The sequence below is a fragment of the Heterocephalus glaber genome, unplaced genomic scaffold (genome assembly GCF_053883595.1).
Source record: "Heterocephalus glaber isolate CG9 unplaced genomic scaffold, H.glaber_assembly_v1.0 deba00000676, whole genome shotgun sequence".
In the NCBI taxonomy this organism is placed as follows: Eukaryota; Metazoa; Chordata; class Mammalia; order Rodentia; family Bathyergidae; genus Heterocephalus; species Heterocephalus glaber.
Window position 1 is genome coordinate 7,058,042 of NW_028258156.1, and position 22,980 is coordinate 7,081,021.

General features: G+C 39.3%; 1 protein-coding gene and 1 pseudogene across 3 annotated transcripts in view; one reads left to right on the forward strand and one right to left on the reverse strand.

The window, feature by feature from the left end:
- The window catches only part of Igf2bp3 (insulin like growth factor 2 mRNA binding protein 3), a 147,888-nt gene that overhangs the window by 121,547 nt on the left and 3,361 nt on the right, over window positions 1-22,980 (forward strand). For both annotated transcript variants that reach the window (XM_004839557.4, XM_021254126.2), the window contains exons 11-13: window positions 17,254-17,370; window positions 21,177-21,251; window positions 22,762-22,893. In XM_004839557.4, the coding sequence (XP_004839614.1) occupies window positions 17,254-17,370; window positions 21,177-21,251; window positions 22,762-22,893 (324 nt within the window). The remainder of the gene's footprint in view (window positions 1-17,253; window positions 17,371-21,176; window positions 21,252-22,761; window positions 22,894-22,980) is intronic.
- LOC110348111 (suppressor of cytokine signaling 6-like) lies at window positions 8,893-17,258 on the reverse strand (annotated as a pseudogene). The gene has a single exon (XR_015449346.1). The product of XR_015449346.1 is annotated as a suppressor of cytokine signaling 6-like (transcript).

Consider the following 22,980-nt stretch of genomic DNA (forward strand, 5'->3'; position numbering starts at 1 on the left):
AAGGACAGGCAAAGGAAATGATGGTTCTTATAGGAATAAAATATGGACAGTCTTAGAATCTGTTTTCTTTGCAGTACTAGTGGGCATTTTATATTTACATGCTTTTGGTGAAATAGATACTCAAATATAAACTTCGACATTGTCACCAGATGCCATCTGATAAGCCCCCTTAACTCACCCTGTGGAGTAGATTCTTGAGTCATCAGGAGGACAAAAGTACTTCAAACCTGTCAGTGTGAGAGGCCCGGGCAGATTTATTAAGTAGAGTAAGGAAGGAAATAGTGATGCCTCTGTTCAGCCCCTACCCCTGGGGCTCTAGTGCAAAGGGCCTCAGATAATTCTAATGTAACTTCCCTGTAAGGCAGGGAGTAATTGATGCTGTTCTTTACAGAAGATTGTTAGTGAATGAATGTAAAAGAAGAAGGAAAGGAAAATGAGAAGGTATGATTTGGGCAGATGTCAGTGATGGGTATGAACTCTCTGGGTGAGGACTCTAGAGAAGACATAGGCAACACTTTGAAAACTCCCCAGGTGACTCGAGCATGTAGCCCAGGCTCACAGCAGCTGCTATCATCCTACTGGGGTGAGAACCTGTGCTCCACTTCTGAGAAGCAGGTGAATGAAAAACCATGGGTGGGGGTAGCAGCAAGGGGTGAGGAGACTTGTGCTTTTATAAAGTCATCAGGAGTCTTTTGCTACCTATTCCATGTCCAGAACTATTGTTCTACAAGGAATATTTACCTATCTAGAAGGGGGACCTAAATATCAGAAAGACTATTTTCTCAGCACCAATGTGTGTGAGAGTTTGGGGTAAGCATGAACAACCACCACTTGCATACGTCCCTCTTTCTTTCTTGTTCTGTGTTTTAGAGTTGTAAGAAAACCAAAACCAAACCTTTTATATCTGTAGCACCTGTCATTCCAACTTCTAGGCACATCTAGAGGCCAACAGACCTCTGTGGGATGCTGCCATCTGTCTGTTTTCACTCTTGTGAGTTTGTTTTGGCACACAGATGCATCAGGATGCGGTTTGGCTGTGTGTTAAAGAGGAAAATGCTTCCTGAGTTTTCCTCTTTCGTAAGAAGATTGTAAGGGTACACAGTCCTTGGCTGCTGGTGGTTCTGCCCACCTTCTAGCACCAGTGTCCCTGCTGCCTCACATGCCATCCCCTGGCCCACTATGGCTGCTTGAGCTCCTGCCACTGTTTGCAGCCAGCAAGAAGCATAAAGGATCAAAACTTGACAGCAGCATCAGTTAGGAGGGTGCCTGAGGATAGCTGTCTATACTTCCACTGGCACTGTGTTGGCCAGAAAATAAAGCCTGGCCTTGTCTAGCTGCAAAGGAAGCTGAGAAACAGTCTCTACAGGAGCAGCAGTGTACCCATTAAACACAGGGTCTATTATTACTAAAGGAGAATAGATTGGACGATGCCTTGGTGGGCTGAGCATTATTACCTGTTAAAGAAACCTCCAAGAAGCCTGGGGTGGTGGGACGGACCTGTAGTCCCAGCACTCTGGGAGGCTAAGGCAAGAGGATTGTAAGTTCGAGCCCAGCCTGGACAATTTGATGACTAAGCAAGACTTTGTCTCAAAAAAGGGCTGGTGAAGGCCCCAGGTTCAGTCCCCAGTGCATGTCCCTTCCCCTCCAAAGAAAGAAAGAAAAAAGAAACCTTTCAAGCTTCCACATTCTTTCAAAAAGAACTTTAAATCCTGTAGGAGAAAACTCCATGTTCCAGATTCCACTGCTGCAGGTTATTTTAATCTAATCAAAGGGTAAACACCATTATTCACAGAATTATTTTGTATCTCTGGATACCAATTAGAGTAAATTCTAATTTTCATTAGCTGTCAGGTAGTTTTCTGGCCTAACGTTTAAGGGAAAAATTCTTCAAGGTTTTTTTTAGTATGTAACTTCAGGTTTTGGTGAGGTGTGAGTACATGGTTATAAGAGCTTTACCTTCAGTATCTCTAGATTTTGTTGTTCTTCTAACCCCGCTTCACTAATACAGCAGTCCTCTTTCATCCATGGTTTTGCTTTCCATGATTTTACTTGAGTGCAGCCAGCCATGGTCCAAAAATCTTAGTATTTTCTTGACTCTTTCGAGAGAGAGAGAGACTCTAGAAGGCTGAAGCAGGAGAATGGAAAATTTGAGCTCAACCTGGGCAACTTAGTGAAACCCTATCTCAAGATAAAAAATGAGCTGGGGTTGTAGCTCAGTATGAAGGCCCTGGGTTCAGTCCCCAGCACTAAGAGAGGAGGGGGAGACCACCTTCATGAAAACTTGGTTATAAAATTGTTTTATTTTACTAATTATTGTTTCTCTAGCTATGCCTAATTTCTAAATTAAGCTTTGTTATAGATAGGTATATACAGGAAAAGCATGGTGTATGTAGGGTTTGGGTTTTGGTTTTTGTTTGTCCTTTTTTTTTTTTAAGACAGGGTCTCACTATGTAGTTCAGGCTCGTCTTGAACTCACTAGGTAGCCCAGGCTGGCCTCAAATTCGCAGTGATCCTCCTGCCTTAGCCTTGCAGGTGCTTGGATTACAGGCGTGTGCCAGCATGCCTGGCTTCGGGTTCTGTATTATTCACAGTATTAGGCATGAACTCGGGGCTTTGGACTGCATTCCTCCTGGCGGGGGGCTACTGTATGTATCTATTATGTGTACCTAGTGTCACTGCTTTTTGAAATATAAATACATTATTGTTTTTAAAGGCAACAGTTAATTTTACCAAAGCCTCAATTTATCATTGTTTCATACATTCCTTTTGGCCTCACTTTGCTTCTTGCTGAAGAACAGTGTTGTAGGTCCGTGATGTCATTTTCTTTTAACTGGGCTAGAGAATTAACGGTTCACAGGTATTTGTTCCCAGGGTTCTGCAGGGCTCCCACTGCATTCTGGTATCTGCGCTTGCTCCTGAGGAGCCTGCCATTCCTTAGATGCTCTCAGAGAAGTCAGATTTACTTATCAAGGTCATCTTATCCTTGGTGGCCCATGACTCTCTGCTTTTTTTTTTTTTTAAATTGGTACTGCCTCCCAAGAGGTAGGTTTTGATAGGAAGATGTTCCAAAGGAGCCAACTCAGTATTTTTATACTGTTTTCTCTTTTAGAACTGCTTCATTTCTCTACTCATTTTTTCACATGTTGCTTTGTAACATGAAAGCAGAATGCTGTATCTTGTCTTTGGATAAACCCCTTGTCTCTGTTCCATTCCAGAACTCCCCCTTCCTCCCCCGACATTCTCTTTTTCCCGAAACCTGCCAGGTTGATTATTTTCCAGTAGAGCCAAAGAGTTGGTTTTTCCAACAGACAAAAACTCTGTAGTTCCTGCCTGGCAGCTGGCTCACACAGTACTTAATTGGCCAACTTCTAGTTTATAAATGACAGGAAATGCTCCTTTCAGAAATGCTCAGACAGTAGGGAAGAGGGAATTGGCAGCCAGTGAAGCACTGCGAGAGCTGCAGTTGGCATAGCGTGCACTGCCTTCACTGTATGGTCTTGGCAGCATGCAGTTGGGCTGGCAGGAGAAAGCCCACAGGGTGTTTCTTCATAGTGCTGATAGCCCTTGGGGCCTTCCCAGAGTCTCCGGAGTGATAATATCACCCTAAAATTGCTAACTTGCTGCTTATGACAGAAGCAAGAATTCAGAACACATTTTTTTTAGGTCTTAGCTAGTTTAAGCTACTCTTTAAGAAGCAAAATACATCATAAATTAAAAGGAGTTTTTAGATCAAATAATTGTTTCATGGAGTCTTTTAGTCCTTTGTAAACTTTCCTGTGGTGGGTGCGCCTCTTTTATCAATAAAAAGTTCCCAAGTAGATAACTCACTGCACATGGATATTACTTCTAAGAGGCTTGGTTACTTAGTCATGGGCGGGAACCTTTTTGGCATTCTTTTCCCTTTAAGAACTTCAATATTTTGTTCAGGTCATGGAGTTGAATAAACTTAGTTTCAGTTCCATACTAAAGTCTATGTAAAAACAAACCCCCAAACCCCGAGGAATACCTGTTTTACAAGCCAAAGGAAGCACTGGCACCCTGCCAGGTTCCTGGAGGCTGGTCTCCTTGGCAGGCATGCCTTTGTGGTATCTTAGATTTTGTTCCCCACAAAGTAAATACACTTAACCTTACTGTTTGCTCATACTTGTATCTCTCACGATAGATGATTAGGAATTACTCATTGGCAGACTTCACCAGTTATGCAAACTTTAGGTTAAGCAGCTTTGTTCTTTTGTTATTTCAAGCCAGAGCATAGAGTTTGCCAAGAAGTCCAAAGGAAGTTTTACCAATAGGCATCTGGCACAAGTCCTCTGGAAAACGGCTTGTGTCCTGTGAATCCTTCACCCCTAAAGAATGTAGCAAGGGCTTAGAAAGAAGAGTTCGGAACAATACAACTGAACATGAACTTAAATGCAAGGAATGTGTAAAAAGAAAGTGTAATGCTAATGGGTTTTTTCCAAATCTGTGAGATTTAAATCCACAGATAGAAGAGGCTTTTCATAACCATTGTTCTGTTTTGGTGTGTAAGTAAAAATGAAATTATCCGTTTATCTGGGGAATCCAAATCCTGAAATCCTGGCTTATTATGCTGAATCTCACATAAGGATGAATTTGTACCAGCTTGTGAAGGAGACAGGATGTTTATCTGAGCTGACTTGTACACTCAGAGGAAGATTTCCTTGAAAAATAATTCACGGCCAGGAGATGCTTGGTGGCCAAGAAACTGGAACAGAGGGAACTGGGTGATGTTCAGAAATGTCTTCATTAAGCTTCAGATGCCTGATGAATCAACTTTAAGTCCCAGTTGCCAAGAGTACACACGACTGTGTCCATCAGTCCAGGGCACCATTTCCCAGGGGAGAGAACATGGAGCTTGCTTCTAACTCTGCCTTTTCTGTTTGCCGGATGCTGTCACTTCTGTTTTCATCTTAATATAAGACATTTTTATATCTATGTATTGAGCCTTCACATATTTGCCCTTTATGTTGTTTTGGTCATTTCAGCCCTTCTCTACTAACAACCATTTCTTTTCCAAAGCAACCACACATTTCTCATAATTTATCTCCCCCTTCACCCACCAAGTATGGGGGACTGAACCTAGGGAGTGCTGAGCTATATTGTCTGTCTGTCCATCTGTCCATCCTTCCATCACTCGAGACAGGGTCTTACTAAGTTGCCTGGGCTAGGCTTGAACTTGTCATCCTGCCTTTGGCTTCCTCAGTAACTTGGATTACAGGTGTGCAGCATCACACTTGACTTTAACTGCTTCTTAATTATCATAGTGGGTTTATACTCCTCATCCTCCCATCCCTGAATCAAAGCAAACACATGGCAGCCTTTCACCACTATATCATTAAGATTATTGTGTTCAGCTTTTGAGGCTTCCGCCGAGTTTTTGCCTGAGCTTTCTTATAGCAACTGTCTGGCATCTTCAAGGTTAAGACAGCAGCTAAGGCTGTGCTTTGGGATGCTGGGGTTCTAAGAATTGAGGACGATGCCTGTTAAATGAGCGTCCTTTGAGAAGATTTAAAAGTTGCTCTTTGGGATTTATACCTGGAAAAAGAACTTTTTACGGAGCAAATGAATACTGTTTCTGCTGCAGATAGGGTAAATAATGCTACTTACTAAAGTTTTTGATTTTGAGCTTTTTAAAAATTTGGCAGAATGCTTGGAGCCAAATATGTGTAATAACACCATTTTTGGCACCATACTGTCTTTACTGTTCAGGTCCCTATGTTGTTATTTCTTCACCATCCATTATTTTATCTCCTTAGATTATGTGTATTTTTGTAAGCATTACAAGTTTTTTGTATTTTTTCCCATTTTCCTACTCTCCCTTCAGTCCCTCTTCCCCTCATTTATAAAAGCTTTGTTTGAATTTTTTCCTTTTCTCATTTTCTTTTCCTTTCCCTTCATTCCATTCCCTCGCCTCCCTCCCTAGTTCCCTATTTGAGTATTTTCTTCCTATTTCATAGTATCTAATATACATATATCATGTACAGGTACAAATTCCCTATGATGAATGTGATCATTATGTATATATAAAATGTACCAATAAACTAATTTTGGGGGGGGTACCGGGGATTGAACTCAGGACCTTGAGCTTTTGAGGCAGGCATGGTGCCACTGAGCTACATCCCCGGCCTACCAGTAAACTTAAATTTAAAAGAAGAATTAAAAAATTATTTCTGGAACAAGGCCCAAGAAACAAATAATTACAGAGTCATGTTAAAGTACTGTGGGTAGACCTGGGCTGAAACACATTAGATTTAGTCTAAACATTAAAAAGATCTTTATCATCACCAAACCAAGAACAACAAAATGTATGTCAGTGTTTAGAACATGTTGCCAGGTGCAGTAGTGCACACCTGTCAGCTTGGCTGCTTAGGAGGCTGAGGCAAAGGAATCACAAGCTTGAGCCCAGCCTGGGCAGCTTAACTTAGCAAGATCCTGTTTCAAAATGAAAAATAAATGGGTCTGGGGATATAGCTTAGTGTGTGGCCTCCAGTGCTTATAATGCCTGTGATGGGTTAAACTGTCCTGTAAACAACACCAAAAAACTTTATCAAGTTTTAAAGAATATAGTACAGCTGTAGCACGTTTAATGGCACCTATGGTGAAGTAAAAAAAAATCCAGTGATTAGAAATGATCAAGTCAGAAATATTTCCTGACGTGGTGTTTTGGGTTAAGTCTTACATGAATGATACATGAGGTGTCATTGAAATATATGATGAATATTTAGAGTTTAAATATTATAGTAAAACATACATTGCCATTAATTCCCTTCAAATCACTCCCCCTCGCTTCAAACACATTTATCCTGTCATTCTTGCCACTTTCTGAAGCAGCTCTGGAAAGTTCTCCTTGGAATGAGGTCTGTAAGGGTTGGAATGAGGTCTGTAAGGGGTCTGACCAAAACTACAGTGAATGCTGCACCAAGTGCCATCTAACAGGCTTGTAAAAAACATTACCATGTGTCTTCACCTACCTTATTCGCTGGATTTTGCATTGTATGACTTTTAGGTTCTTTCTCAAACTCACAATGACCGTGGAAAGTAAACAGTTTGAGTCCGTTCAGGACATCAAGGCAACCCTGACAGAACAGCTAAAGATAGTGATGGGGGATGCAGATAACTGAAGAGAGAACAAAATTTAAATGATTTTTGTTTGTGGAAAACTAGGCATGGGGTCTAGAATCATACATTGCTTTTTTCCATGAAAGTGAAATACATGGTTTCTACTAAAACGATTTCTCCCCCTTTTTTGGTACAGGGGATCAAACTTGGGACCTTGCGGTTTCGAGGCAGGCGCTGGAACCACTGAGCTAAATCCCGGGTCCTCTCCCTGATTTTTAAATAAGTTAATTGACCATAAAATAAATTGACATGGTAATTTGGAAATACGTCAATTTTAAAGTATTCTTTGACCTAGCAGCTCTTTACATAAATTCTCAGAAGTGTGAACATAGGGACACAGAGATTTATATTTTAAAGATTTGATCACACTCTTATGAATTAGTTACAAAGTGGGAGCTGATTGCATTGAAGGTGTTTATAAAAGCACCCTCTGATAGAGTAATTGTGAGGCAAAGGATTTGAAACTCTTGAGTTGTAAGTTCAGTGTCTTAGACATGCATAATATGTGTAGCTGAAACACAAAACTTGTTCCCTTCTTTGTAAAACATCATGCTTAAAATTTAGTCATCCTTATTCTTCAAAATAAACTTCAATAGATGACATGCCCTTTTTAGTATGTTGATTAGAAGTTGAAGTTTTACCAACTACATACATAAGGGATTTCTTGACTCAGAAGTCCTGGTTCAGCCAGTGAAGAGAAGGGTGGTAGGACTAGGGGAAACAGCCCACCCAAGTTGAGTTCTGTCAGCCATGTTTCTTCAGAGCTTTATTTTCTATGTTTCAAAGCACACCATGCATGTTACAAAAAGGATACTTATGTATGTGTGTGTGTACATGGCTTAGAAAACAAACCCAAGTTTAGCTCCTTGCTCTACCACCTTTGAATGTGTGACCTTGGGCAAATGATCTTCTCATCTCTAAGATGAGCATGTTGAGAGTTTTTATCAGCTGGATCAGTTGTGTCAATGAGGTCATGCACAGCACCTCACACTGAGGAAGTCCAAATGGATCTTGCTACGTGGATGCTGTATACTCCACTCCCTCAGGGTTATTTTCCTCTGAAACCTGATTTTTTACCTCACTGTGCTTTTTGCCTGGCACTACTCTTTTAAAAAACAAAGGTAACATTCAAATATGTGGTGAATGTCTAACTGGAATTCTCTGTGGACTGTGCTGGACAATAATTGAAGTTTGCTGATTTAAAATGTTTTAGCCAGGCATGGTGGAAGGCATTGGGGAGGCTGAGGCAGGAGGATAGTTGCTAGTTCGAGGCCAGCCTGAACCGTATCTTAAAAAATAAATAAAACAAAATGTTCTGGTCCTTGGTCCCAGCAGTTCTTCTTGCAAGAATATATGCCATAGAGATGTTTGAACAAGGACACAAATATTTGTGTACAAAGATTCAGCTGGGAATCATATGAGTTTGTTGAAAGTGGGAAACAATATATGCACTAGGGGGCCGGGGATTTAGCTCAGTGGTTCCGCCACCTGCCTCGGAAGCGCAAGGACCCAAGTTCGACTCCCGGTACCAAAAAGAAAAAAAAAAATATATGCACTAGGGATGAGATAAATCAGATCTGGTGTATCTATTTGAGGGAATACTCTGCCAGTACTGTGAGTAGGGATATGTGAATGACATGGGAAGACAGGCCAGGGTGTGTTTAGGTAAAAAAGCAATTAGTGGGCCGGGGATGTAGCTCAGCGGCACCATACCTGCCTGGCAAGTACAAGGTCCTGAGTTGGATCCCTGGTACCAAAAAAAAAAAAAAAAAAAAAAAAAAGCAAATTAGAATGTTATTTGTACTGTATCTAGGTATTTCTTCAGTTTCAGTCCCCCCTCTGAAACATGTCTGTCCATTTCTAGTTCTCACTAGGATTTTATCATTCTTCCTATTTGGCTGGAAAGAACTAATTAGTAAACTTTAGGCAGATAGTTGATTATGGAGTTTTAAATTACTTGGTATTGTTAAGTTGTTTTTTGGTGTGTGAATGAAATTTTTATTTATACATTGTATCTAGAAGCAGATACATAAATTCTTAGATAATTAATTTCCAAAAATGTGCAAGAAATTACTATAATTTGTTTACAAACCAAAACACATTAAAATCAGTGGACTTTGGATAGTTCATTCTGTGGTGTTCTCAGTACAAATGGTACACACCTGATTTGCAACATACAGAAAAAGTATAAACTACAGCAATCTGGATTGCAAGTACTAATTTCATGGCACTCCAACAACTATGAAATTTCTTTAAACCAACGTTACTATTACAAAATTCTGTAAGAATTTCCCAACACCTCTGGATGTAGAGTTTGGATTAGTTTTCAGAAACAGCAGCTACATACTTTTGCCATGTTATGACTCATCAATAAAAAGGATGTTTATAAAAAACCTTCCTACAGGATTAAAAAAGTATTAGAAGAAACCAAATTTGTAATTACTAACGTACCAATACCTTTAGAATTTTAAAGTTATTTATAGAACTGGCTATTGTTCCTTAGAGTATTCAACAAAACTGTCTATTGCTGGTAGTGTGATTTCATTTTCAAATTAATACTTCACATTCAATGAAAAACAATTAAGGTTTAAATCAAAACTGGCATTCCTGAAAGCAGTTAAGACTTGTAGCATTAGCAGAGACACTGCATAAATCTTAAGATTTTAGTAACTTTTGTTTTGTTTCAACAATACTGGCTCAGAAAGTATAATGTTTACTTTGTGTTTTATTTCCTATATGTCAATGATTTAGCCTTTTGGCATATGATTTTCTTCAATAGCAAGAGGGTGGCCCTGTGTAGCTGGTTTCCTTAAAACCATTTTTAGGGCCGGGGATTTAGCTCAGTGGTTTCTCTGCCTGCTACACAAGCACAAGGACCCGAGTTCAATCCCCGGTACCAAAAAAAAAAACAAAAACCATTTTTAGTTCTATGATCATTTCCTGTGATAAAATATGTAACTTTCTAAATTTTTAGATTATTGCACTGAGAAAGATAGTTTTCAAGTACTTTCCATAGCTTTATTATTTACAGAAATGCATATAGTGTCCTAGTAAACCTCAAAATAGCTTCCAGCTTCCGTCATGTTTTGTGATAAAATATTTGATTTTAAAACACCTCTGATTCACTTACTGTGGCACATGGATATAGCTCTCCTGTTTTCTTTTTTCTTACCTTAAGCTCAGATTTTAAAAAGTATATAAGAATCACTTCTAGGTTTTGTTCATATCTAAGTTACTGTTCAACAGAATCTAAAAATTTAACCAAATTGCATCCAGACCAAGCTACAGGATGATTTCTTTCCTCCATTTCCATATTTCACCAGACTGTTGTATCACATAAAGTCAGTCTTGCACATTATAATTGGAAGATTCCCTATCAACTGGCTGCCTCTACACAAATTCAGAAAATTTTGCATACAACTTTGTTTGTAAATTTAATTTTTGGCAAATACGTAATCAGGACATAATAACTTCAAATTGGATTAAAATAGAGCATATTACTTTAAGAAGATATATTATGCATGCAGAAAAGCACATCAAACATTGGCTTTCTGAATTAGAACAGTATCAACACTTGCCCTCCAAAAAATACAAAACACAGTTTTTAAAACATTCAGATGAAAATAAGAATCTTAAAACTAAATGGGTAGATTTTAAATGTATGGCATCATGAGAAAATGCAGAGATTAGGCTACATCCATGGGAGAGACAGGCTCACAGAGTTGGGACTCTGCACCATGCACTCCCAGGAGGATATTTAAATGCTTCAGGAGACACAGAGTTGCCACCTTGACATTTACCATTAATACACAGCAACTCTGACAACACCTGCCATCTAACATAGATGCGCAGGAACTTTCTACTCACTCTACACTTATTTTAAGTTGCTTAAAAATAATTTTGCAAAAAAATAGTTAAATGTCTTGCATTAATTTGATAGCAAGCTTACAACTCTGCAATAGTGCTTAATCCAAACAGCTTATACTGAACACTTACATTATATTATAGCACACTGTATTCTATCTCTTTCTTTTTTTTTTTTTTTTGGTACCGGGGATTGAACTCAGGACCTTGCGCTTGTGAGGCAGGCACCAGAACCACTGAGCTAAATCCCCAGCTCCACTGTATTCTATCTCATTAGGTGAAAACATCAAAAAAATGAAGAGGAGACTTTGTAACAAGGTACAATCAACATCCCACCAAAATTAAGTCCCTTTCCCTTTTTAGGTCAAAGTATCATAACACCATGATATTATGGCATTGTGCCTTTTCTTGGCAATATCTCAGTTCTGATCCTAAAAAGCAAACACAGAAAAAACTGAGAATGCAGGTATGTTTGAAAGATAAGAGCCAGTAAGTTTGAATACTTTACCTCTCATGTTTAAAAGGAGGTAAAAGAAAAACTTGAAGTGACAAAAGAAGAAATATCAACAAATTTCATGTTCATCTAAGATGGAAACATTTTCCTTAAAAGCTTGTGTAGCTGGAAACATTCTGAACAGGACAATCCTAAGATACTAAACTGCAGAACTGTGAAATAAATGAATGGTCTGCATTTAAAAATTATTAGGTATAACATCCCAAAGACTGAATGAATATCAAGGAGGTAAAAAACCAGAGAGATGCCAAATTACTTAAAATGTAGTTAATTTATAAAACAAATCCTTATTCTTAAATGGCAGTATATCTGGCAGGAAACAAAACTTCCATATACCTATATGGATTTAGTATTTTTCTGACATGAAGTTCCACAATTTCCAAAATTTTTCAGCTAAAGTCATTTAAGGGTTGTTTTTACTGAGAAGTGGACAAATCTAGCACAATTTAATAGCAACTACATAAAAAAATTAAATTCAACTTTAAAATAATCTCTTCTTTATATTCATATCCATCTAAAACTTTAATGTCGTAAAAGAATCTAGTCCATTTATAAAAATTGGTTGTACAATCAAGTTCACCCCCAAAAAATACTGACTAAAGAACCTGCAGATAAAACATTTAACCAAAAGAAAGTGCACATAACCCTAAAGCCCTATCAGAGGAAACTAGATCATCACATTTCTGTAGTTGTAGTTCTAGTTCCATAGGTCTTTATGCCCATTTATGCCCGAGTTTAATGACAGAAAAGGCAACAATTCCTAAATTGGTGGTATGTATTTCTTTACAATTTTTTAATGTAAGGCCATTATTAAAATACACAAAGTACAAGATGAAAATGAAGGCAACAGAAAAATTCAGCTTTTCACAACCCCAAAATAAGCACTACCTTAAAAATAATTTAGAAAAGTTTTGTAAAAGATGTTGCAGATTTGCATTCCATTAACCAAGATTATGTCAATTCATAAATCTAAATAAATCTTTTTAAGGTATGAGATTTTAAAAGCTCATATTCAGTGTATATGTAAATTGTTTTATTACACATGTTTATTCAATATTATCTTCTCAAAATGGGTCTTTTTTCTTTTGGTACCAGGGATTGAACTCAGGTCCTTCCGCTTGCGAGGCAGGCAGTAGAACCACTGAGCTAAATCCCCAGCCCTCAAAATGGGTCATTTAAAAAGACAAAAGCAATTTTCATTCTATAAGCTTCATTCAACTTCACTTAGGGTTGAATACACATGAAATGTGCTTTTAATGCATAAAAATCACAGTGGACAGCAGCAAAGGACTGGGGGGGGCAATAATCTGATAATTCACATTGTGATTATTCTGCACATTAATGAAAGATAATTCACACTTTTAGAACATCAAGACATCCCTTTTGAAAGAATCAAAATAAACCAGACTCCTCACAGACACTTCCCCACCCCTAAACAAATTGGTGACTATTACACAGAAAACTAGAACAGTTATGGCAGCAAAATATTCTGATGGCAATGAAAGTTTATAAACTGTATTTCAATCTCTTTTTCTTTTTCCCAAAGTGCACGATTCAGCGTTTTCAATCTTTCAGTAGTGCTTCTCTTGTAAATAATCCTTCATTTTGTTTGGCAAAGGCAGTTTCTGAATTAAGTCTATTCTGGTATACTGACGTATACCACAACGACACAGGGACTGCAAAGAATGCACCTGCATGAACCATGACACTGAATTGGTCAGTCTGACAGGGTAAGTTGCAGATCCGAGCAACCGAGACCTCGAATAACAAAAAGCTCCGTTTTTCAGAGTCCCTGATTAAATGCTTAATTAGATCAACTATAGAAGTATGTCCTTCCACATCTGGTGGTTCATAAAAGCTAAACCTACCATTTGAGTGCTCAATTCTGGTGTGAAGTGTTTTACCATGCGAACGAAAAGCTCAAGCTTAAAAGATAACGATCATCAGAACTATCCCGAACAAGAAAAGAACCGTCTGGCACGTTTGCTAGTTTCCCTTCTCCCTCCCAGCGAGTGATTGGTCCCCAGTACCATCCTTGTTTTGCAAATTTCTTCAGCTCCTCTGTAAGGCTTGTCATAACCATGGGACCACTACTCTGCACTGAGCCATAAACTTGTGCAACCACAGGAGCAGAGTTAGGATCAAAATTCAAATGACAATGCATACTTTCAGCCACGTGGGCATAAGTGCCAGTGAGTCCACTGAAGTTCCTTTGGATTTGATTATTCTGCATTGGAGGTAGCAAAAGGTGAAAGTGGAGGGACATCATCATGACTTGCTCTGGGACTCCCAGAGCAACAAACCATTCACAGACTGATCCGCAAAGATCTCTGGGGCAACAACTAGCACCTGGTCTACCTGATTCTCATCTTCAGCAAAAGCGCTCCCTCCCACTTGAGGAGGAACCGCAGAGACCTTCAGGGGCGAAGAACTGTCCAGACAATAGCTACGTGATCCTTCCAAAGGATACATCACCTCGTCTAAAGGCACGGTATACTGAATGTAGTCCTGAGGCAGTAACTACAGGCACATGTTCATCCAGGTGGAGATGCAAATCTCCATTGCGAGAATCAGAACTCTTAAGAGAATTATTTTGCTCTTGGCATAGTTTCAGACTGAAGGTCATGAAAATCCTTTCGAACACCATTCAATGTAGGACTCGGGCTGGAAGAGTGAACGAAGGCTTTGACTCTGACCTCCGTTTTGATGCATGTCTCCTCGGAGTTTGTGGGCCAGGGAGGCCAGGACGTGGGGCTGTAGTGATGACTGAGGAGGGAAGAGGACCTGATCGGCCTTTGTACTCTGACATCTTTGAAGACGATGGGGGCTGAGGAGGAGGAGAAGGTGTCCTCCTCATCGGCACAGCTTCCAGACGGTGTGCTGCCCTTGCCCTTTGGCTTCTGCTTAGAAGCCGCCTTTTTAATCTTTTTTGATCTGTTTTTCCCACCTTTGTCATCTTCACTGTTGATACCACAGCTGGCCGTATCTTTACCATAGCAGCTACCAAACAAGGCATCATCTTTTCCAAAGCCCCAGGCTATTGATGATGGTTGTACTACCATGAAATCAGTTTCTTCTTTACTTTTACTCAAGTTAAGACTTCCGGAAGGTTTCAAGACTAATTTTCTTCATTTTGACTAGTTACTTAATCCACAGGAATCAATTTTCTCTGTGGAATATTACCCCCAAACATCTGGAGAGGCTTCAATGCTGCATTTATGTATTTTTCCAGCTTCATTTAACCTCTGGAGCCACTTTCGGCAGCCACCGGCTCCGCTCCGACGCCCAGCGCCAGCGCGACTGCGGTGCTTGTCCCTCCTCCCCCGCAACTCTTCCTCCTCCCTCCTCCCCCAGGAAGGCGCCCGTCCAAGGCGCCACGGCCTGAGCGCCGAAGAGCCGGGCTGGACAACCCAGGGCGCCCCGGGCCCACTGTGGGCCTGGTGGGCGGCTTGGTACTGTTAAGTTTTTCTGATTTTATAATTCCTAGATAATTTTTTTACCTTTTCAGGTTCATTTGCATATGTACTTCTTTTATCTTGTCCAAGAGTTATTTTCCATTTCTCATTTCCATTTTATTGGTAAACAGGCAGAAGTTCCTTCTTGTATTCAAATAATCAATACCTTTGTTATTTCTGGAGTATTTACCAATTTTTTTTTTTTTTTTGGTACCGGTTGTCGAACTCGGGACCTTTCGCTTGTGCGGCAGGCACCGGAAGCCTTGAGCTAAATTCCCCGGCCCTACCAATTTAAATTTTAGAAAACATGCACTGGAAAGACAATAAAGACTTAAAAACTTACAAAATAAAAAGATAGGTGAACAATTAGCTGAGTCTTTCCTTCAATGATTTATGACAGTAGTTGAGATTTTTCTTGAAAAAAAATTAATTTTGAAAGACCAGCAGGGATCTGGCCCAAGAATTTTCAAGTGGAATTTTTTTTTTTTAAACCTGCAAATGTCATAGGTAGAAGTCTAGAGAACAATAAAAGACTCTTAGATTTAAATCAACACAATTAAAACTCCCACCAAGTTGTGTGAATAAACTGACCTGTGGAGTGACATATGTTAAGCACATGCTGAGGGATAAATGGAATCCTTATGTATCCATCTGTGGGCTTCTGTTGTTAACTATCAGGATCTCCCCATCAATTTGTGGTGCCCTATGCCATTCTTTGACTCTGCTTGGGGCTAGGAAGATGATGGAAACATCAATGCCACTAGTAAAATTTGGGGATGGAGGTGGACAGGGAATTGAACTCAGGGCTGTAAGTTTTGGTGGTTAAAGTCATGGTGTCATTTGGTAACAATAAATGATATTTTGTTCTACACCTAGTAAAAATGTCAGAACCCAGTGTTGGTTTTTTCGACATATTCTCAAAAAATGCCTGAAATAATCAAAATTCTAAATATTTCCCTGGTTTGAGATTTCAAAAACAAAACTATTGGCATACTTTTTGTTCAAGACATAGTGTTTAGGATAAAAACAAATAGGAGCTGTTTCTTAATTGTGTGTACATATTACAGTATTGATGGATTAAACAGCTTACCTGGAAACTTTCACAGCAGGAATGATTCGAGAATCCTGTGCTTGTTTTTTACCTCGTCATTCATGTGTACATTCCTTACTACAAACATCTTCTAATATCTCTAAAAATGTTAGTTGTATGCAGTATTTTTTTTAAACAAATGCATTTATACCTATTTCAGTTGTAGATACTCCAGTATCTCTTGGAATACATTTCTTGGAATTATCCTTGGAAGTGCTTGCTTTCTTTTTTGGTACCAGGGATCGAACTGGGGTCCTTGTGCTTGCGAGACAGGCGGCGGAACCACTGAGCTAAGTTCCCGGCCCTTGGAAGTGCTTTCTTAACAATTGTTAGAAGGTGAACAAACTATAAACTCCAAGAATCTGAGTACTGTTCATGCATTTTGGAACTTTTGAGCTCACATGTATGTTACTGAACCTCAGTTGGCCCACTTAAGGATCCAGTCATTGAGCTCTTGTGTGGTACATGTTCTTTGGCCCTGCCAGAATGAGTATGAAAGGACACTCAGGAAGGGCACAGTGGTTTGAGGTGATGAAGGAATGAAGTATAAAGATAAAATCCATGTATGACTTTCTAGGAGTTAGGTTCAAAATGGTTTTCCAAGGGAAGGCAGATGAAATTATATGGGAAAGTATCTTATGGCATTTAACTACTAAAATGAATTAGTTTTAATCTTGTCTGTGCTTGTGTATGAGTGCTGTTTGCACATGACTTAGTCATATATAATGAGATTCAGGGTTTTTTCTCTTAGAGAACAGTTCACTGTGTATAAGAAGCAAAACTTAAATGAGTTGGTGTCCTTCAATGCTGCCATGTTTGTTGATGTATAATCCAGAATTTCATTTACTTGTCAAGAAACTACCATGGATATAGAGGTTAGGAGATCTTAGTTTTTAATGCAGTTTTGTCCCTCTTTTCTGTTTAAACTTTATGTCTACCTATCCTTTAAACCGATAACTTAAGTGACATTTTAAACTTTTAATACAATTGTGTAAAGTAAAATTTAATACAAACGCTTTCAGAATGTGCATTTATGAGACCTCCTTGATCTGTTAAACTCTCGTCAATGTGGTAGTTTTTCTTAATTTTTCTAGTAGTATAAGTGAGAAAGTGCTCATCCCAAAGCTAGCAATTTTTAAGTTTGTAAAGCCTGATTTGTACCAAATGCATCTCCTGGCTTTCTTTTCTGACAGCAATCAGAAACAGAGACTGTGCATCTGTTCATCCCAGCCCCATCAGTCGGCGCCATTATCGGCAAGCAGGGCCAGCACATCAAACAGCTCTCTCGCTTTGCAGGAGCTTCAATTAAGGTACTGTTCCTCCCAACTGTGGCTCTCCTGGTTCTTTCACCAAATTACAGAAAGATCAATCTTCTTTCCACTTTATACCAGAAAATCCCAAACAACAGTGGCTTAAATGAAGTGAATTAACTTCCCAGGAAAATCAGTCTGGAGGTAAGCAGTCCAGGGCTGGATGGTGGCTCTGTGCTGCCAGGATCTTGGACCCTTCATGGTTCCAGATGACACCATTCAGTGCTCTGAGAACCAAATCTGTTGTCCATCCAGTAGGAGAGAAAAGGACAACAAAGCCTTTTACCTGAGGAAGTTTCCTTAGCTGCTCTGAGAAACATCTACATATATTCCAGTGTTAACTAGCCAAAAGTGGACAAACTGAAGAGGCAGCAGAGGAATCTAGTCTATTTAGCCAGGTAATATGTTCTGCTCTTCTATAGATGGTAGGGTAACACATAGCAGAGAACAACCAATGTTATCTGCTCTGACAGATCACTGTGTGTTTTGAAGATTCTGTACTTCGATGTGCTGGGGTGATATTAAACATGACTGTTTTGAGGAAACAGATTGACAAGCTTGATGTAAGAAGCTATCAGGGGTTTTTATTATGTTTTATAAACCATTTAAAAAGATTTATTTAAAAGGACATAGTACACTTACCATACAACCCATAAATCCCACTCCTGAATATGTATCCAGAACACAGATACACATACAGAAAAAAAACCGCACACAAATGCTTATAAAGTCTTTATGGATAACTCCACAAGTAAATCAAATGTTCAACTGGTGAATGGGTAAAGTATGGTCCATCTACACAATAAATATTACTGAGCACTAGAAAGCAACCAACTATGTATTGATAAAACAATTTGGAGATCACATGCATCGCGCTGAGAGAAAAGTTAGACTCAGAAGGCCACACACTGTATTATTCCATTTATATGATAATTCTGGAAAAGGCAGAACTGTAAGGAGAGTAAATTGGTGGCTGCTAGGAAGGGAAGGAAGGGGAGGGAGTGAAAGTTAACAAGGCTGCTAGAGGAGAAAGGTGAGTGAGGGATTTAGGCTGCATTTTGATTGTTGTAACAATGTATGCTTATATCTTCTAGAACTGGATACCAAAGGAGTAACTTTTATTATTTGCAAATTGAATAATTATACTCAAAACACAGAAAAATAGCCCTTACGTATTTTTTTGAAGAAAAAGGTAACAAAATTCAGGAACAGGAAAACTAGCCAAAATAAGTGGGTAGAGGGAAAGACACAATAAAAAAATCAAGTTAAGACCTGACTTTACTATTCCGCTTGTTTCATGATTGAGTAAAATAACCTTTGAGGCTGGAAGAGGAGGTGCAGGCCTATAATCCCAGCACTCTGGGAGGCTGAGGCAAGAGGATCAAAAGTTTGAGCCACCCTGTACCAGACACACAAAATAAAATCTTTGAGACATTTTCATACACACAAAAAAACCTGGTAAATCCATTTTGGGAGGACTACAGCAAACAATTAATGAATAAGAATTGGTTATTAAAGGTTCAGTTTTTTGGGCCAGGGATTTAGCTCAGTGGTTCCAGCGCCTGCCTCGTAAGCACAAGGTCCCAATTTCAATCCCCGGTACCAAAAAAAATTTTTTTTAAACCCAGGAAAACAAAAAAAAAAAACCCCAAAGTTCAGTTTTTTTCTCGCAAAGTAAGTCAGTGTCTTGTCTCTCCCTCCCCGTGTGTCCCCCTATCTCTCCACCACTAGGGACTGGAGCCAGGCCAGGGCCTTCACACTGAGCTACATACATCCCTAGCACTTTTTAAAATTTTGAGACAGGGTCTCTAAATCACTCACACTGGGCTTGAATTGGGGATCCTCCAGCTTCAGCCTCCCAGAGTGCCAGGATTACTAGTGTGAACCACCACACCCAGCTATGAACATTTTCAAATGAGGTTGAAAAAGTGTTTTGTTTCCATAAAGTCTGAAATACATAATCTGAAAGGCTGACCACACCTCTTAATACTTAGTATAGATTTACGTATGATACATTTCAATGTATGTATAGATTATTGGACATATAATATGTGGTATCACCACACTATCATTTGTATTCACTTGATATTTACATTACCCTGCACAAGCAGTGCAATGATAAGTAAAATAAGACAACGTTAACTGTACACTTATAGAAGCAGACTTGGCAGATCAAAGGGCATGTGCTTTCAGCTTTTGAGAGCTTGTATGTCATAATTTATATTCCTAACCTCAATGTATGAGTTACCTTAGCCCCAGCTCTCTCTCACCAGTATCAACAAAGGTATTTAAAAAACAAAACAAAAACACCCGGAGTGGGGAATGTAGCTATGTGGCAAAGCACTTGGCTAGCTTGTGTGAGGCCCTAGGTTTGATCCTTAGCACCACAAACAAAAATTAAAAACTCAATCCCAGTTTCAAAGTTGAAGAATGATACTTTTTTTTTTTTTCTTTTTTTGGTACCAGGGATTGAACTCAGGTCCTTGAGCTTGTGAGGCAGCGGAACCACTGAGCTAAATCCCCAGCCCCAAGAATAATACTTTTTAAAACAGTAATTTCTTGTGAATAATCGTTAAGAGCTTATACTAAAGGCAAATTATTTGCTTGTCTTACAGCCTCAAAAACAGTCTGCATAAAAGAGTACTATCAACTTTAGGGTACAAAAAATGTTAGCTTGGGCCAGGGATTTAGCTCAGTGGCACTGTGCCTGCCTCATAAGTGCAAGGTCCTGAGTTCAACTCCCAGTACCCAGTACCAAGGGGGGAATGTTAGCTTTATTGAAGGAGAGAGTAAGCATGACTTCATTAAAAACAGACTTCAATATAAACATGTATGGGAAAAGGTACAGGCAACTATCAAGTAATCTTCAGTGGTAGAATTTAGGGTACTTGTATTTTTGCTTTCTGCTCTTTTAAGTAATGATTTTTTTTGTTTTGTTTTACATAGTAAGAATTAATTTGGTTTTTGCACAGCAAATATTTAGTAAGCTTTTTTTCTTTTATAATGACTCCTACTAGCTGGGTTCCCAAATCCTCCTTCCTGTGACTGTGAGAATGCTAGTTTCTGCCTGGCTCTCTGTGTGTGTATGTGTGAGATTTCATGTATTTTATGAAAACAGAAAAGTCTGCATTTGCCTTTCTCCTTATTTTATGTTACTCTAATGAACACACTTGGGGTATAATTTAACAGTTTTAGACTTATCACCCTAGCAAACAATGTGTATAAATAGGTTAAGAAATATAGTTTTCTTTGTAAATGATATAAAAGCTCAGCAACCCTAGAGAGTATTTTTAAAAAGCAGTACCCTTTCCTCTGATACATTAGAAAATGTCATAGAAGGCAGTAATCTCAAATAAGGCTGCAAGCCAGGCGTAGTGGCACATGCCTGTAATCCCAGCACTGAGGCTGAGGCAGGAGGATCACCATGAGTTCGAGGCCAGCCTGGGCTACATAGTGAGTTCAGGGGCAGGCTGAATGACAAAGCAAGACCCTGTCTGGAAAAACCAAACCAAACCAAAACCAAACAAACACAAAACAGACTGCAGAGTCTCCAGGCATATATGAGAAGCCAGGTGGTTCTGATACAGGTGGACTGTGGAGTACTGCTGGTGTAGTGATTTGAAACATGAGCAATGGAAACAGAGCAGCTCCCCCTCTGGCTCCATTACTGCCTGAGCACAGGCTGGGCCACTCTACTCCAGCTTGTATTTCAGTCAGTCATGTACAAGTGTCACACTGGCTGGCCTAAGGTTTCTATCAATGTCACCTGAAAGTATTACAACTTGTTGCTGATGGGTCTGTTACAGATTGCTCCAGCTGAAGCACCAGATGCTAAAGTTAGGATGGTGATTATCACTGGACCACCAGAGGCTCAATTCAAGGTATGTGCACAGGTTACAAATGTAGGGGAGAACAGCAAGCAGTGCCTTTGCAGAACAGTAGACAAAATGAGTGAAAATTCATGTCTAAGACCAAAGTAGAACCATGCCCAGACATCAATGATTGCATATTTCTCCTTGGTGCTTTTACTCTAAATAGTTGGAATACTGTCTTGCAACTGCTATACACTTGTATGATAAATTCAGTTATTTTCAAGTGTCCTCAAACTCCCATATTGTAGTCATCTTTAAACTAACAAGAGTAGGGCCTGGTGGAGCATGCCTGTAATCCCAACACTCAAGAAGCTGACACAGAAGGATCACCTCAAGTTCAAGGCCAGCCTGAACTACATAGTTAAATCCTCTCAAGAAATAAGAGTAATAGTTAAGAGAAGCTATAATGGTTAAATCACCTATTCAGAATGAGTATTTTATTTTAGAGACCTTTTTTTTTCTCATGAATTCAAGACCTTCTGTTTTAAGACAGTAGTAGACATTCCTAGTCTTCTTTGACTGCTACACCTATGGCCTGATACATTAAGGATGAATGGACTGTAGTACAGTGAGATAAATTGTCTTTTCTCTAATTGTCTAAAATGAGCTTATCATTTCAACAATGACAAATGTTTTTGTGAATTGCCCTTGCAGTTTATCAGATTAGACCTGGTTCTGTTTCCTATAGTGTAACCACAACAAGTTAATGCGTGTAGCTAACAGAAGGTGTTATTTATATGTAACACCTATAATGTATGCAGTAGCTGTTAGTATATGTTGGTTATAAATATCCTAAGTGTTAACCTGATTTTGTAGCCTCTATTTACAGCAGAAATCGCCTGGCTAAGATTAAGAAACATGTTTACACAGAATATTCCTCACCAGGTTTCTAACTGGCCATTTAGACATCAGAGTGGCTCTTTGTCAGCCTGGCACAGCTGGCTATGTAGTTCTTTCCCAGGTGTTTTTGTTTTTTTTTTGAGATCTGACTCTATTTCCAAGTTGAGTGGCGAACTCACAATCCTCCTGCTTCAGCCTGAGTGGCTGGGGTTATGGTGGGCATGTACCACAATGCCTTGCTCCCAGTCTCTTTTGGTCAGGAAAATGCAATTTATTTTTCATTACCAGATAAGTTTTTACGTTTCAAGCTTGGCATATAGATGGCCATTTGCCCACAAAAAATGTGTTTTAGCTAGACTAATAATTGCCTTTAACTGTTTTCATCATAAGACTATGGCTTGGCTGGGGATTTAGCTCAGTGGTTCCACCGCCTGCCTTACAAGCACAAGGACCTGAGTTCAATCCTCGGTACCAAAAAAAAAAAAAAGACTATGGCTTATCTTTCATCAGTCACTCAGTTGCGTTATATGTGGTGCATGCAGTTATTCCAGGACTCCCTAACTTCTATCTATTACACTGTCTTTCAGCATTCAAGTTAGATTTAGGGTGCCTTGAAAGTTAGTTCAACTTTTGTGTTTCAAACATGAAACGTATCGATAGACTGTATTTTCACCTGCAGGCTCAGGGAAGAATTTATGGAAAAATTAAAGAAGAAAACTTTGTTAGTCCTAAAGAAGAAGTGAAACTTGAAGCTCATATCAGAGTGCCATCCTTTGCTGCTGGCAGAGTTATAGGAAAAGGAGGCAAAACGGCAAGTACTTCAGCAAAACCTGTGCAGTGGTATGAAAGGGAAAGCGTTGAAAGGTACTTAGGAGTTCCAAGACCCTGAATTTTGGCT